The sequence below is a fragment of the Puntigrus tetrazona genome, chromosome 4 (genome assembly GCF_018831695.1).
Source record: "Puntigrus tetrazona isolate hp1 chromosome 4, ASM1883169v1, whole genome shotgun sequence".
In the NCBI taxonomy this organism is placed as follows: domain Eukaryota; kingdom Metazoa; phylum Chordata; class Actinopteri; order Cypriniformes; family Cyprinidae; genus Puntigrus; species Puntigrus tetrazona.
The window spans coordinates 22320909-22337786 of NC_056702.1; the positions used below are offsets into that span (position 1 = coordinate 22320909).

General features: G+C 36.8%; 1 protein-coding gene across 1 annotated transcript; it reads right to left on the reverse strand.

The window, feature by feature from the left end:
* Positions 1–4601: 4601 nt before the first annotated feature.
* Positions 4602–13885, reverse strand: LOC122342947 (NACHT, LRR and PYD domains-containing protein 3-like). Its single transcript, XM_043237170.1, is given in 15 exon segments — positions 4602–5065; positions 5068–5337; positions 5419–5465; positions 6570–6743; positions 7677–7850; positions 7937–8110; positions 8206–8379; positions 10706–10879; positions 11024–11459; positions 11462–11675; positions 11677–12128; positions 12131–12799; positions 13054–13095; positions 13232–13510; positions 13676–13885. Coding segments are annotated over 14 exon segments (3537 nt in total). The 5' UTR covers positions 13491–13510; positions 13676–13885; the 3' UTR covers positions 4602–4787.
* Between the last annotated feature and the right edge of the window lie 2993 nt (positions 13886–16878).

Sequence of the window (16878 nt, forward strand, 5' to 3'; positions counted from 1 at the left end):
CACTGTAGTGATTGTTGTGTTATTAATGTCTCTGTTCTTGTGTTCAGGGTTGTGTTTTCTCACACTGGATCCAAACACAGCACACACTCAACTCAGTCTGTCTGAGGAGAACAGAGAGGTGATGTGTGTGTCTCAGTCTCAGTCATATCCTAATCATCCAGACAGATTTTATCATTGGTATCAGGTGTTGTGTAGAGAGAGTGTGTGTGGGCGCTGTTACTGGGAGACTGAGTGGAGTGGATATGTGTTAATATCAGTGACATATAAGAACATCAGCAGGAAGAAAGAGAGTAAAGAGTGTGTGTTTGGAGCTAATAATCAGTCCTGGAGTTTGTGCTGCTCTCCTCACAGTTACTCATTCAGACACAATAACATAGAGACTGATCTCTCTGTGAAGCCCATCGTCATCAGAAGAAGAAGGAGAAAGAGAACAGGAATGTCTGATGATAATATCTCTAGAGTAGGAGTGTATGTGGATGAGAGCGCAGGAACTCTGTCCTTCTTCAGCATCTCTGACACAATGAGACTCATCCAAACAGTCCAGACCACATTCACTCAAACACTCTGTCCTGGGTTTAGGTTTCTTACTCATGGATCATCAGTGAAACTGTGTTGATGAATCAGAAAAGACCGAACAGAGATTTGTTACGAGTCTCCCCGTTTGTCTAGGGGGCACGCGAGGCTGTAACAAATAAAGTCAAAAAAAAAAAAAAAAAAAAAAAAAAAAAAAAAAGCGTGACGGTCACATCAATCCCTGATCCAGAAAAGCACAAACGCAGTCTTGAATAAATCTTTCATTTATTTAAGAACAGAAGAGTAACAGAGGAAGCAAATCTTCAGGAGAGGGTGAGGCCAACATAATAAACAAAACTCTAACTACGTTGAAAATTATAAATAACCTACTCAAAAGAAAATAAATAAATAACAGAGTCTTACCTTACTCCTAACTAATATAAACATAGGCAAAATCTCCATTTCAAAGTAAATGGCACCCTCTCCCTACCGCTTCCTAAAGACAAACAAAGTTTAAAAGAAAACAGAAAACAAATCAAACACCAGAGCATCCACATGCTCTCCCATAGTTCACGAGAGAACAATTCACTCACAATACTAGGAGATAAAGACCATAATCGCCACCTAAGTAACAACACTTTCTGGATCAGGAAAAGAGTGAACACGTAGCCGTCAGCCTCCCTCATGGTTCCTCTGAGATCTTATGCCGAGCGCTGATCAACAATAAGCATCAGCTGGGCCCCAATTAACAATCTGCAACAAAGAGAGAAAGAGGAGAGAGAAAGAAAGACATGCAACTCCAGACATGCCCAATAGGTGACTTCACCCTCTCAAGATCGCATATTACCCAAATACGTCCGCAGGATGTAACAGATTCTACCCATAATGTTTTGAGCTGCATGATGACTATAGATGTTATAATCTCTTCCTGACTTTTCCCTAGTCAAAAATAGTTTGTTTAGTTCATTTTACTCCTATGTACTGTAGTATAAGTAAATTGCCTAAAATCTGTTAAATTGGAACAAGTAATTTTGTACATAATGCACTTTAGTGGTCTTAAAGTCGTGCTGGGTTCCAATTAATAAGTGGAATGATTCCAAGCATACTTAAGTACAACTTAAGTATCTACACTACAGTTTGCAATATAGAGAAGAGATCATCCAATGTGTATTTTGAAAACATTACCATTGCAACTTAAATTATACTTTAGGAGTGTTGGACATACATTTATACTATACTTGTAATAAACTGGATTCTAGAATTTAAACTCATTTCAGGCATGATACAATTGTATTTTAATAACACTTTTACTGGGATGGAACTGCACTGTACTGTCACATCCCAGTCTTCTGCTGGATCTCAGCCGCTGTTCTTGAGAAGATCTTGAGTAGAGCAGAGACTGGAGAGATTCCCAAGACTCTCACTCAAATGTACACACACTTCCTGATTCTGCAGACCAACATCAAACATGAGAAAGATTATGAGAAGAACCTGACAGATGAAGACATGATTCTCAAACTTGGGAAACTGGTTTTTCAGTGGCTTGTGAAAGAAAACCTGATCTTCTATGATGAAGACCTGAGAGAGTGTGGCATTGATGTGACAGAAGAATCAGTTTACTCAGGACTGTGCACTGTTGAGGGAAACAGGAAGTTTTCCCGATTTTGTAAGTTTGCCTTGTTTATTTGAGTGATACCTTGTATTATGAACACATTGTGTTGTGTTTGATACTGATTTATCAGGAAGAAGAGACCACACAGAATATCGTATTCTTTTATGTCATAAGTATTTATAAGATACACAGTACACATGGTATTGTATTCACTTTATTGAATAGTAGAAAGAAAGACCACCAAAGCATCATATTTAAAAGTAGTTTATTGAGAAAAGACATTAATTATGACATATGTAGCATTTAGTTTAGTATAGCCAGAGATAAAATATGTATTAGTAAGAACGTAGAATGAATAGGAATGTTACCATTGAGTGCTGAGTTCCCGACGCAGAGAAGAGGACATCTTAGAAAGATTTTCGCTGAAGAGCAGACTAATAAGATGGCTGTCTTCTCCGATGAAGACAACCTCGCCACAACGCCTCCGAACAGCTCTATATGTGCATCTCTCTTTTACAAACAAGAAGAGAAATGTTTTAACAGGATGAGTTCATTTTCTAGAGCTGTGAATGAGGCTCTATAGAGTAAGAATGGACACCTTCACTGTCTGAATGAACTGGTTGATTATTCACTGATGCAGGAGATCCAGAGTTATCTGAAATCTAGACAAATAAGAGGAACCATACTATACTCTTTACTTTGGACATCTCTGGTTTATGTGTTGCTGACATCAGAGCAGAAGATGTTTTGATCTAAAATAGTTTATTGGAGAACAACATACAGGAGATGAAGTTCTTCAGTATCTGTTACCTGTAGTTAAAGAATCCAGATCAGCTTGGTAAGTAACACTATGTAACGCCTAACCAGCAGAGAAAGCCCTCACCTGAATACTAGTGGGGTTCAGGCTCCTCTGGTTCTTCTCCACCTACTTCCTGTTAGAGGGCTAATTAAACAGAAACTCTCCACATGATTGATGCAAAGTATTGCCAGTTTGACTGCCTTACCGAGCTTATCCTGATTGCCTTGTTTGTTCTCATGTGTATGATCATTGCCTGTTTGCCTGATTCACGTCTCTTGGATTTTACTTGCCTGTATTGTTTGCCTGTTTGGATTGATAACCTGTTACTGACTCACTGCCTGCCTACTGACCCTGTACTTTGAACTACCCTTGAACCTGTTTGATGTTTAGACTGTTGACCCTGCTTTCCCATTATCGTTGATGTCTTCGCTGTTAATAAACTTTTGCAAATGGATTCTACTCAGTCTTCTGTGTCATTGTTACACACTGAAGATCACTAATAAAAACTTGAGCATGTTCATGATCTTGTGTTACTTTAAATTAACAAAATGTAACAATCTCACAGAATCACATTTCTGGCAGTGAACAGGAGAGTTATGGGAGACTTAGTAAACCAGTCAAGCAGGTCTTTGTGTGGTCAGTGTAATCACTGAATTGTTGAATGGCCTTATAACACATTGTCATTGAAGGGTCAAACATCCTGATACTAAACGTACAACTGTAAGTTCATAAATATGTAAATACTTAGCATGAAATAAATGTTAGTATACTTATTTTTCACAAGGGATGGCTCATCTGTGTTTATAGATGGATGGAAATACCACCAATCCAGTCTTTACTTCCTTTCCTCTGAGAAAAGAACTGGACTGAGAGCAGAAGATACTGTATAGACAGAGGAATAGATTTCATCATCATAAACAATGGAGAGGAACAAGTCAGTGTGTGTGCACAGTGGTGTTTACTTGTGCTGAAATGGTTTTACTGTTGTTTTATTTCTCAGGATTTTGTGAAGAACATATCTGGTGATGTTAAAGTCTGGATTAGTCTGACTGAAAGAGATGTGGAAATGGGTTGATGGCAGCAGTGGGACCTCTGGATGAAAACTGATTAATAAAACACATAAGAAAAGATAAAGCACATACGCCACTGTCATGTTTCATAGGTTCATTTTCTCATTCCTTGTGTGTTTTCAGTCTCATTAGAGGGTGTGTCAGAGCGTGAGCGAGCTGATTGAGATCAGCTGCGACTTACTAAACTTCCTGATAAATGGCACAGGTCAGATGGATCGCTAGGACAGACAGATTCTGGCCACTGGACAGGCGGTTCAGGATCTGGTGACACAGATATCCAAGCTCTCTTCACAGATCCAACAACTGAGACTTCCCATTCCGGAATTGTGGCTGCCTTCTCGCGCTGCGTGGACGCGTATTCTGGACTCTTGTGGATTCTCTTTGCGCTTTGCGATTTCCTCAGAATCGTATTTCTTCCTGGATTTGTTAAATTATTCTTTGTCAATACACTCTGTTTAACCGCACTTGAATGCTCTGAATCTATTGTGACAGCCATGTGATGAAGTCTGGTTTGACTAACTTAGTGAAATTGCTTTTATACAACAGTTCAATAAATAATAGGTTAATTTCTAATTTAATATTTTATTAAGCCAGAAGCTCATTTCAATCTTGTCAAAAATCAGTTATATTCATGATACAAACATTGATTAAAATCTGATATCAAGTCGATTTATCTTTATTTTTTTTAGTATTTTTATTTCTATACAAAAATAACAGAAATTGATTACATGTTCTTCATCAATCATGCTCAAAGCATTATGGGTAGAATCTCTGCTCAGTCTCTTCTGATTCATCAACATAGTTTCACTGATGATCCAAAAAAAAGATAAAACCCAGGACAGAGTGTCTGAGTGAATGTGGTCTGGACTGTGTGGATGAGTCTCATTGTGTCAGAGACGCTGTAGAACGACAGAATCCCTGCGCTCTCATCCAAATACACTCCTGTTCTATAGATATTATCATTACCATACACTTCTGGTCTTCTGCTGATGATGATGGGCTTCACAGAGAAATTAGTCTCTCTGTTATTGTGTATGAATGAGTAACTGTAGCGAGAGCAGATCAAACTCAGGACTGATCATTACGTCCAAACACACACTCATCACCTCTCCTTCTGCTGATGTTCTTATATGACACCGATATATCCACAAACCCACTCCACTCAGTCTCCCAGTAACAGCGTCCACACACACTCTCTCCACACAACACCTGAGACATTTTAAATCTGTCTGGATGATCAGGATATGGCTGAGACTCAAACACAAATGTTACTCTTCTGTTGTCCTCAGACAGTCTGAGTTTAGTGTGTGCTGTGTTTGGATCCAGTGTGAGAAAACACTCATCTGAACACATGAACACAAGAACAGAGACGTTAATAACACAACAACAATCACTACAGTGTGTGTGTGTGTATGTAGACGTACATTTCTTCAGTCCTGTTGTAATCCTGGATTCTCCTCCATGATCAACGCTAGAAAACACATCAATAAAAGGTTATACAGTTGTCAACACTGCAAAAATTTTTTTAATAATTTTTAATTATTGTCTTGTTTCCAGCCAAAATATCTAAAAAGTATTATGCTCAACAAATGTGCTTCTGCTCGTATAGTATCCACTCCATATCCAGAATTTTCGGTTTTGGTCTAAAATGTTTCTTTCGGTGCAACTCTACTACTTATAGCTTGTAAAACATTTACAAGGGATTTAAAGGCTCATTTACCTTCCAAACTAAAAAGTTAAATGCAGCACAGAGAGAGACAGAATGTCAAGATAAAACTGTACAACTGTACACTTGATTTAAAAAAAAATAAACCTCTGCAATTTCATGAAAAAAAAAATCGAAAACCCTCTGTGTTGTTTTAGGAAGGTAACTCAGCCTTTAAATCTTCATTGTATGCTTATAATGTAGATATGCTTATAAATCAAGAACAAGGCTTTTATAGTTTTTTAAGTGAGCAGTGTAGCACGTTTAGCTGTAGCTTAGCATAGCTCATTGAATTTGATCAGAACATTAACACCAAGCTCAAAAATTACCAAAGAGTTTCAATATTTTTCCAATTTAAAACTGTTTTATAAACATTGTGTACTAAGATTCACAGAAAATATAAACTTGTGATATTATAGGCTGATATAGTTAGGAACTATACTCTCATTCTGGCATAATAATCAATTAACTTGCTGTACCATGATTTTTATGTCAGAATGAGAGTGTAGCTCCTAGCCAGATCAGCAACTTTTTATTTTACGTCGGCCTTAGTACACAATATAACTATAGAAGAGTCAAGTTTTAAATAGGAAAATTAATGAATCTCTGTGGTCAATTGTTCATGAGTGTGATGAAAATAGTCTGATGGAAATCAGATTAAATGATCTATTCTAAGACACCTCTAAAAGTGCTACCTCCAGACCAGGGGTTCTGCTGAATTTATTAGAAAATGGTAAAAATCTGACGCTAAACCGTAAAATGAACTTATTTTTAGTGGTGTGTTCCTTTTAATCGTTTATATTGTTACATCCCTCAGAAACTCCTAGGCTGTAGAGAAGCACTGAAGCCAAAACCTCCTGCTTGACATACTTGAGTTTATTCAGTGAGCAGTTTGGATCCTCCAGTTTTTCAGAGAGCAGCTTCACTCCTGAATCTCCAGGATGATTGTAGCTCAGATCCAGCTCTCTCAGGTGTGAGGGGTTTGAAGTCAGAGCTGAAGACAAATAATTACAGCCTTCCTCTGTCACCATGCAGCCAGACAACCTACAAAAACATACAATAAACCACATGACATTAGTTTGTTGTTGCTTTTTATATTGAACTGATTGGTTAATAAAAATAGTAATTCTATTCTCATTTAGCATTACCAAGAAAACATCCCCCTAATCTTTAGACATTATATATCCTGCGATCGATCTCTCACACAAACAATAATGGTAATGCTTCTGAAATCAACAAAGTAGTAAAAGAATATAAATATAGAATATAAAGCTAACATTTAAAAACAAAACTTCTAATATTCTAATCTAACCTGGTGCTACCCCCACCCACATGAGAGGTTTGCACCAAAATGACACAAGTATATACTTTTTTCAGCAATTCTTCAGCAATGATTAAACCTTTAAGACCTAGAGCATTTTTGAGGCGCATGACACACCTTTGTTTTTCACACCTATTCTAGCAGTCAAAATCAAGTGCTATATATCATTAGAAACAGGAGAACTTGAAGTTGAAGTCCAGATTATTTTAATTTCTCACTTTTCTTATGTTTTTCTAAGAATTAGTGTATTTCATGCAATAATAAAGATTCCTTTACATTTATTAGTATCATTATTAGTATGCTACTGTCACTTGAAAACTGGAACTACCCAAACTCCTCATGGCAACAGCAGAAGCAGAGATGTGGAAACTGGAATTGTGACAGACTATTACAGTTTTTCTTTGGAACTGGCAGTATGTAAGTATCTTTATTTACCAGCTTACAACACAGGCCACCTTGCTAAAACACACATATGTGCGAGATGCAATGGGTAAAAATAAGTAAAATAGATAAAAGAGGGCTTGGATAAGCCCTTTAATGACATCCTAGCAAACATTGGTCCAATGGCAACATCTTATTTAAACTTCTTTAAATTTAATAGTCATTTAATGTGGTAGCATTTAGTAAATTATTGTACTTTATGGAAAACCATTTACCTCATTGTCTCCAGCTTGGAGTTTAAACTCTTCAGTCCTTCAGAAAGCAGCTTCACTCCTGAATCCTGCAGGTCATTGCTACTCAGGTCCAGTTCTCTCAGGACAGAGTTTGAGGATTGTAAAACTGAAGACAAACTCTCACAAGACTGTGTAGTGAGATTACATATGGAAAATCTAAACAAGAAATATACAGTAATTACATATAGAATTAATCTTAACAGTGTGGTTTTTTTCAATAAAGACATATTTTGAACTCAAACCTTAAAATCTCCAGCTTTGAGTTTGGACTCTTCAGTCCTTCAGAGAGCAGCTTCACTCCTGAATCCTGCAGATCATTGTTACTCAGGTCCAGCTCTCTCAGGACAGTGTTTGAGGATTGTAAAACTGAAGACAAACTCCCACAAGACTGTGCAGTGAGATTACATGTGGAAAATCTGAATTTAAAAAAACAAATTAATTACATATAGAATTCATTTTAACAGTGTGCGTTTTTTTTATTTTTTATTAAATCAATATTTGGAACTCAAACCTTAAAATCTCCAGCTTTGAGTTTGGACTCTTCAGTCCATCAGAAAGAAGCTTCACTCCTGAATCCTGCAGGTCATTGTTACTCAAGTCCAGCTCTCTCAGAACAGAGTTTGAGGATTGTAAAACTGAAGATAAACTCCCACAAGACTGTGCAGTGAGATTACAGATGGGAAGTCTAAAAAAGAAGAACAAATTAGTTGCATAGAGAATTAATCTTAACAGTGTGATTATTTTAAACAAATAAATATTTAAAACTCCTTAAAACTCCTTAAAGTCCTGCAGAAGTTATATATTAGGCCTGGCACTTGTATTCGTACTGAACTTTCACAGTATGAAAGTCTCGGTTTGGTGCATTTTTCAGTTTTGATAAAAAGTCTTCAGCTAAAATAATGCTTTTAAATGTAATACTTGTTCAAAACAATCACTTTAGTATATACAATAGAAGCAATCAAAATTAACAAAAGCAACAATACGTAAACACTATGTTAGTTTAATGTAGTATATTTAGAAACTTTTTTTATTATATAATAAATGTAAATACAAAAACAGAATATAAAAAGAAGGACAAGGACAAGGCTGAAAATGGTAACATTAGTCATTTCATTATTTAACATTAACTGCCAATAAAACATTCTTCTAAACAAGAATGAATCTTAAGTAAATTAATATTTAAGATTTGAAAATCTAAATTTGCTACTGTGTTTGTCATGGTTGTGTTGCATCGCAGGAACGCTGGAGACACGGCGTACAACTAGACGATTCTGTAAGGATATGATTTCTATGCGATTTTCTTAAGATTTGGATATTTTCAGAACAATGTGTACATATGAAATGCTCATTTGTACAGCGATGCAAAAGGCTATGAATATTTTAACAACAGTCAACAATTAAATTCCACATGTGATCGCAAAAATAAAAGTTATTACAAACACTCAATGGTGGAATAAAGTAAGTTTTGAGTAAAAGTGGACTATTAATCTCATAAATTGTTTTATGTAGCATGATGCTAATGTTAGCTCTAATGCAGATGCATTTTGTCGTAATACTGCATGTAGGGTCGTAAGAAAATGTTTTGTTGTATTTATTTAGAAAAATCATTTGATAATAGTTGGGTACAGGTTCCCTGGTTCCCAGTTTTCTTAAACTGGTTTGTCTGGCCTTTTTTTTTAATTCAACACATTTCTAAGCCATTATGCTAATGCTAATTCTCAAGTTTTAAGCAGTTTGAATCACATACTTCGCCTGCAGCATTTCATTCCCTTTCCTCCACTATTTTTAGATGCATTTTGTTCATAGAAATGTGTTATTTAGTGCTGTAATTCGACGTTACCGGCTGAAGTTGGATGTGCACTGTGGCCAAACCAGTCTAATCGATAATGAGAATTATTGTCCATTATTTCCTTTATCAATAATTAATCGATTTTAACGATTAGCTGTTGCAGCTCTAGATATGCTATTTACAAAGTGTGCAGTTTACAAGTGTATAAATGTGGATTTTGTGTAAAATATCAATAAACCAGGTGTGATGATAGATGTATAGCTAGAAAGTTCATCGTTGAGGGTTAATAAACAACCATGACTAATTTAATGCATTTTTTTTTCGTCATTGAAATGTGACAGATGTACGGTTCTACGCTGGAGGAGGCAGATTAAAATCACAACGGTGAGTGGAAGGATGTGGGTTGTGGGTATTTGGGGTGACGTCTTCGTGCGACTGTGGGAAAATATGTAAATGCAATTTTTTTGATAGATACTGCGATTTGATTTGCAATTTTAAATTTGCAAAGTCAAGCTTCAGCTCAATATTGTGATCAATAATGTGCAGCACAGTATGAGTATCATTACACAGCTGAAAAAAAAACATCACAGAAATTTTCTTTTGGGTATTATTCCATTAGAAATTACTTTTGTTCTATTGGTTGCCATCCCACCAATAGAGTCCATCAGATACCATTATAGTTTACATTGAAACCAATGCAATTCCCATTACAACCTTTCATTCCAAGATAATAATGGTCTAAGTAAAATTAGCAAGCATTTAGACTGAATGTACGTTTGTTTTCAAAATAGCTGACACAGAACAGGTGCGTCAAGGCTCTATATTAACAGAAACACTCGTAAAGACTGCAGCGCGGAGCCAAATGCGTGTATCAATGAGAAACCGGTCAGGAGATCGTCGCCACGTGGGGCAGAGAGAATGAGGCAATGACAAACATTCGGTGGTAATCAAACAATCATAAGTGCAAGGGTTTGTGGGAGACGCAGTCCAGAACACACTAACAAACATTCCTGGAAAGTGCCCTCAGGAACTGAAGAAGTCATTAAGGTTCTTTAGGTATTTACTACCTGTAAATTTATAATGCTGTTTTTCAAATATGCTTATAAAATCACCATTGGAAAACTGCATTACAAAATTCCAGGTGTTCTATGATGGTTTTCTCATCAGATTATTTTAGTAGGCATTGCCTGCTTTGAACATAGCGATCCAGTGAATGTCAAACCTCAGTATGTTCAGTTGACAGTGTGGACTCTTCAGTCCATCAGAAAGCAGCTTCACTCCTGAATCCTGCAGGTCATTGTTACTCAGGTCCAGATTCCTCACATAAGAGTTTGATGATTGAAGAGCCGAAGACATAATTTCACAGCATTTGTCATCAAAACCACAGCCGTCAAATCTGCCAAACAGACTGTTTTAGTCCTTTTTTTAATATTGTACTCTGCATAGCCAGAAATGATCAATTATTTTACATATTTTTGGATAATTCTTTAGTGATGTAAAACAAAATGTTTGATTGAAGAGCAGTTAGTGAAATACTCACAGAGCTTTTCTGCAGCATCTCACAGCTGGAATGAGTCTCTTGATATCCGCTCGTTTTGATGTGTATCTCTTCGGGTTGAACTCATCCAGCACCTTCTCTGATATCAGCAATACATAAGTCAAGACTGTGCACATTGAAGATGAGAGTTTTCTTCCTGGATGTTCATTTGAACTGAGGTACCTCTGGATTTCCTCGTATAATGAATGATCTTTGAGCTCAAGTAAGCAGTAGAACAGGTTGACTAAAGCTTCATCTGAGATATTGTACTCATTTTGTTTTTGTTTAATGTATTCACTTATTCTTGTGATGCTCTCTGTAGTGTCTTCAGTGTGTGTGATCAGGCCTTTGAGCAGGATTTGACTGGATTTCAGTGAAATGCCCAACAGAAATCGCAGGAACAGATCCAGATGTCCTCTATGACTCTCCATGGCTTTTCAATGGCTTTCTGCAGTAACTTCTCTAATGTGAGATTTTTGTCTGGATTATCAAAGAAAAACTGAAGCTCTCGTATGTTCTTGTTCAGGTAACAGAGGAACACATGCACTGCAGCAAGAAACTCTTGAACACTCAGATGCACAAAGCAGAAGATCTTTGCTCCATGAAGTCTGTTTTCCCTTTTGAAGATCTCAGCGATCATTCCTGTGAACTCAGTTTCTTTTGCTCGCATCAATACCACATGCTTTCAGATCGTCCTTATAGAACACAATCTGTTCCTTCTTCAGCTGTTCAAATGCTAGCTTGGCTAACTTCACAATCATCTCTCTATTTAATTGTAAGTGCTCTGTACGTTCTCTTTCATCTTGTTCATCATATTTCTGGTTCTTCATGTCCATCTGTATCAGCAGAAAGTGAATGTACATTTCAGTCAGTGTTGTGTTGATGTTCTCTTCATTGTTCTCAGAGAGAATATCCTGAAGTACTGTGGCTGTGATCCAGCAGAACACAGGAATGTGGCACATGATGTAGAGACTACGAGATGTCTTAATGTGTGAAATGATTCTGGAGGACAGACTCTCATCTTTGATTCTCTTTCTGAAGTACTCCTCCTTCTGTTGGTCAGTGAATCCTCGCACCTCTGTGAACAAACCTACATACTGAGGAGGATCTGATTGGCTGCTGATGGTCGTGATGTCACCCAGACAAGAGCTGATGGAAGCAGTTTACCTTTGACCAGACTTGTAAAGACCACATTTACAGATGCTCGTTCCTCAAACGTGTTCAATGTTTCACTTTTAAAGTTCAATGGCAGTTGACTCTCATCAAGTCCATCAAATACAAATACAAGCTTATATTCCTCATATAGCTTTGATTTCTCTAGGTTCTTCAATTCAGGATAAAATTTCAGCAGAAACTCATGTAGATTGACCTCTCGGTCTTTAATAATGTTGATCTCTCTGAATGGAAGCAGGAAAACACAGTGTATATCCGGATTGGTTGTTCCTTCTGCCCAGTCCAGGATAAATTTTTGCACAGAGACTGTTTTTCCAATCCCAGCGACTCCCTTGGTCAGCACAATCTTCTTCTTGTTATTTTTCCTAAGTTCAGTGAATATATCATTGCATTTAATTGGTTTTTCCTGTGTTTTTCTACGCTTTAAAGCACCATCGATCTGTTGAATCTCATGTTCGTGATTGACATCTTCCATATCTCCCTCTGTGATGAACAGTTCTGTGTAAACAGCCTTGAGTTGTGCTTCATTTTCTTTTTTGCCCTCAAAAATACATTCTGCTTTCTTCTTCATGTTTTTTTTGTGAGTTTCAAAAAAGCTTTTCAGCTCTGTAATAAAAAAAAATAAATAAATAAGACTGAGGGGAAAAAAAAAACTTTGAGAAATATTTTATATAAATATTATTAATAACAGATGCAGACAGATTCATTTCATACCACTTTGAATTGGATATCACTAGAGAAACAATCTTCTTTATATTTGTATAAAATGATGAGGTACTGTAATTGCTGCTTGTGGTATATTTTCTTGTTTCTAATTATAGACAATGATTAATATTTGCTCCAGGTATGTTGTGAATTACCTCCAGTAGCAACAGATATATTCACGTCGCCCTCAGTCTTAGCTGTAAGAGAGAAAAAAGAAAATTTCTCACTGGAAAACATTTATCAGAACCATATCAGTAGAGCAAAGAGAAAGAGAAAAGAAGTTTCACTTTAAAATATTTAAACAAGTTACATTCACAGTGAAGTAAATGTTACCTTGCTTGTGTTCTTTCACCAACCGTTCAGCCAGATCATTTTGTTTCATCTTTCTGAGGATGTCTACCATGACCTCCACAGCTTCTTCTGCTCCAAAACACACCACCATCTTATCTACTGTGTCGAATCTATCTGCCTTCTCCATTTCAGACTTGGATATATGCTTATGTGCATTCATTAGGCGCCAGTGAAACTCCTTTAGTTCAGCGTCTACCAGCTGCTTCAGTGAATCCACGAGCAGCTCTTTAACAAACGCCATCTTCCTTCAACAACTCACAGCTACAGAAAAACACAAAAACTTCCACTCTTAACACATCACAGTGCTCACCTATCATATTGTAAGTTTAAAATCTGTACAATACATAACACTTATTAATCCATATTTGTCCATATTTAATCACGTTTTTTGAATATTTTATGATGACGTTAGTATTTTATGCTTACTTGAATAAGGAAGTGACTTTGCGCTCCACAGCTCAAGATTTGCTTTGATCAAGACGTTCGGTTTTTAGACAAGTTCTCAATATGTCCTTGGTTTCTTCATTAGGTCCATGTAAATTTTCAGATCAGCAAATAATAAAGATCAGTTTTTAAAAATAAAACGGTCAAGTGTGAACACTGAATGTTCAACTCAACTTCTGCTTTCACTTCTTTCTTGCCAAAAGGGAAATGCAGTTAGAGTTTCCTTGTTTACATTCAAATAACACTGTTTTTGTCAAGTTTCTGGTAACACTTTATAATAATGATGAGGTATTGAAGTCAAAAAGGAAGTAAATGAAGTAATGAAGTCAAAAAAGTGTTTGATAATAATAAACAAATCATTTAAACATTAATGTACATTTGTATAAGATAGATAAATGGTATGCTGCCATGTGCTTTAAATGTTCTAAAACTGTTTTTGTACATAGTGAAATAATCATTATTAGTAAATGCTTAACATTTATTTAATATATTATAAATTATTTTGTAGGGGATCAGCGAGAATCAGCCAACTTAAGATTTGATCAAATTACTAAAACTTGAGGAATCGAATTCCGCTAAGAGGTCCAGGACCAGACAACAACGTCCTAAATCTGCCCATGATACCATGGACAGATTTATTAACAAAAAAGAACACTTCCATGAACTACCATGTGTCATGTGAATCTGTTGTTTCTCCCTTTCATGTTTGGTAACATTCGAAAAGTCTCAGCGCGTTTAGAACGTTGTAGAAAAGAATTGATTTAATATATCTGCTCATTCAGCTTTAAATAATTTGTTTACTCCTTATTGATTGCTAAAAATGATTGCCTTTTATTTTTGTTTGTTTCATTGGGTGCACGTGTGAGCTAGAAACCCTGTTAACCCTCCCATAAAGCCTTGCACTCATGATTGTTTGATTACCACCCAATCTTTTTCCACACTGTTATAGAGTGGTCCATTATTATTAAGGCAAAAAAGTGTTTAAAGTTGATTCTGCTGTTAAAGATATAGCTGAAGTGATTGCAAACACACACACACACACACACACACACACTTACTTCAGTTCCAGCGTTGCTACTTTTTCAAAATAAAATAGTCCCCCAGCCAGCCTCTATGTCACTGCTGGAACGTGACTGAAGTACAGTACCTTTAATTTACAAAATGCATTCAAATAGTCAAGTCTGTTTTATTGTTGCATTGCAAATATGAAAACATTATGAAATATTTGGATTTGTGCTGAATGATAGAGGTAGGATAAATCAGCATAAGCATCAGTTCCATTTCACAAACAGTTGACTGCGCAATTTTTAAATTATACTCCTTTGTCAGACTATGTGAGAGACGCAATCAAAATCCATGGGCTTTGTTTTCAAGTGTGCACTCAAACATTTGGAAGTAGTCCTCCATGTCATCGTGTACAGTCATCTTGGGCCGTGACCGGGTGGCCTGCACACGGGGGTCAGGTAGCGCTCTGCCTCCCCTTGGCGTGTGGCCAGATGCTCCATAATTTGCTTCTGGTGGATGCTAACCTTGGTAAGCTGCTGTAAGACTTCTTCCATCGTAGGAGGAGGAGAGCGTCGCCCGACTGTGGAACTGTGGAACTTCTCCACCAGTGTGGCGGGGAGAAGAATCAAACGACAAGGAGAGCTCAATAAAAATAACCCAGAGGGTGTATTTATTAAAAATAAATAAACATATCTGGTGAGGTGGCTCCAAATGAAAATCCTCTCATGTGGGTGGGGGTAGCAGCATTCAGCAAGATCAGCTGAATAATCATCTTGGACGACATGGGGGTGAGTAAGTCAGGAAAACACAAGCAATTAATATCTTATTGTAAAAAGACAGCATTTTATCAGCATTTTGAATGTGTGTCACTTCCTGCTCTGAGGTTTTTCTGCACAACAGTAGCAGTGATACTCTGGAGAACGAGCAGCGCGTGCACGTCTTCTATCCGGATCAAACAAACAGATCGATTTTTTTTTCTTTGTTTTTTCTTTTTTCATTTTTGTTTTTGGCTACTTTATCGTTATCGCAAGTAATACAAGACGAAGCTTTGGAGCTGATCGTCTGATCTCAGATCGCCGTGAAATTTATTTCTGTCACATTTTCTGGTGAGTAGTAATAATTTCATATGTTGATGTAATATATAAATGGTTCATCGGATAGGTGCGTGCTTGTCTATTTACCATCAAACTCAATTAAAAGTTTACCGCCACGGTGTTTACCGAGGCAGTCAACAACTCACGATGATTGCATGTATACAACGTGTTTATTGTTGCAGAATCGAAAATGATTTAATCTTATTTCTAAAGCGAAAGTACAGCAGATGAAACAAGACCTACGGAACGTCCGGGTCCCAAAAAGCTATGTCTGCAGTCTATATTATTTACAATATATACACCGAGTCTGAACTTTCGCTTCCCTGCCATGTTTCTTTTTTACCACAAACGGTTTAAGTGCAACTTAATTATGCAGAACGTTTACGTGAATGCAAGATTAATTTAGTTCAAACTCTACTTGGAGCAGAGAGATGTGTTATGTGCATATCAAAGCATGGATGTTTAGGAAAACACGGTTGTTTTTAAGTCTTGCTAACACATTTTCAAGAAAAGTTAGAATAAAAACATGTTCATTTTACACACTGATCACAATTAAATCAAAGGAGAGTCCTGCCGGCCAAAATGAATGAGAGGGAAGATGAGGAGGATGTTCAGAGATCTCCATCTCCAGGATCCAGCTGTGCTTCTATGAAGAGTGAAGCATCTATGAAAAAACCCAGCAATTTCAGCGATGACTCCATGCCTTTTAATCCCAGGTGAGACTACTTTTAGAGCCCCGAAACAGATTTATAATTGTACAATTAATTCTGGTTTTGTATTTGTTTATGTCAGTAAAAGAAAGAGAAAGACAGTTTCTCCAGTATCTCCAAAGCGAGCGATCTTGCACAAACTCTTTGAAGAAGAGACGGGCGACCTTTAACCCCAGGTGAGAAAATAACCTTCATTGGAATAAAGGTTCGGTGAAGTATCAGAATACTCCATCTTCTATCGGTGGTTCAGAAGTTTCCAAAGTGACGAGAATACACTTTTTTACGCGAAGAAAATAAAAACAATGCCTTTATTCACTAATCTAAGTTTGGCTGAGAGTGAAAGTCATGCTCCTCTCTGCAAAAACACACCATATAA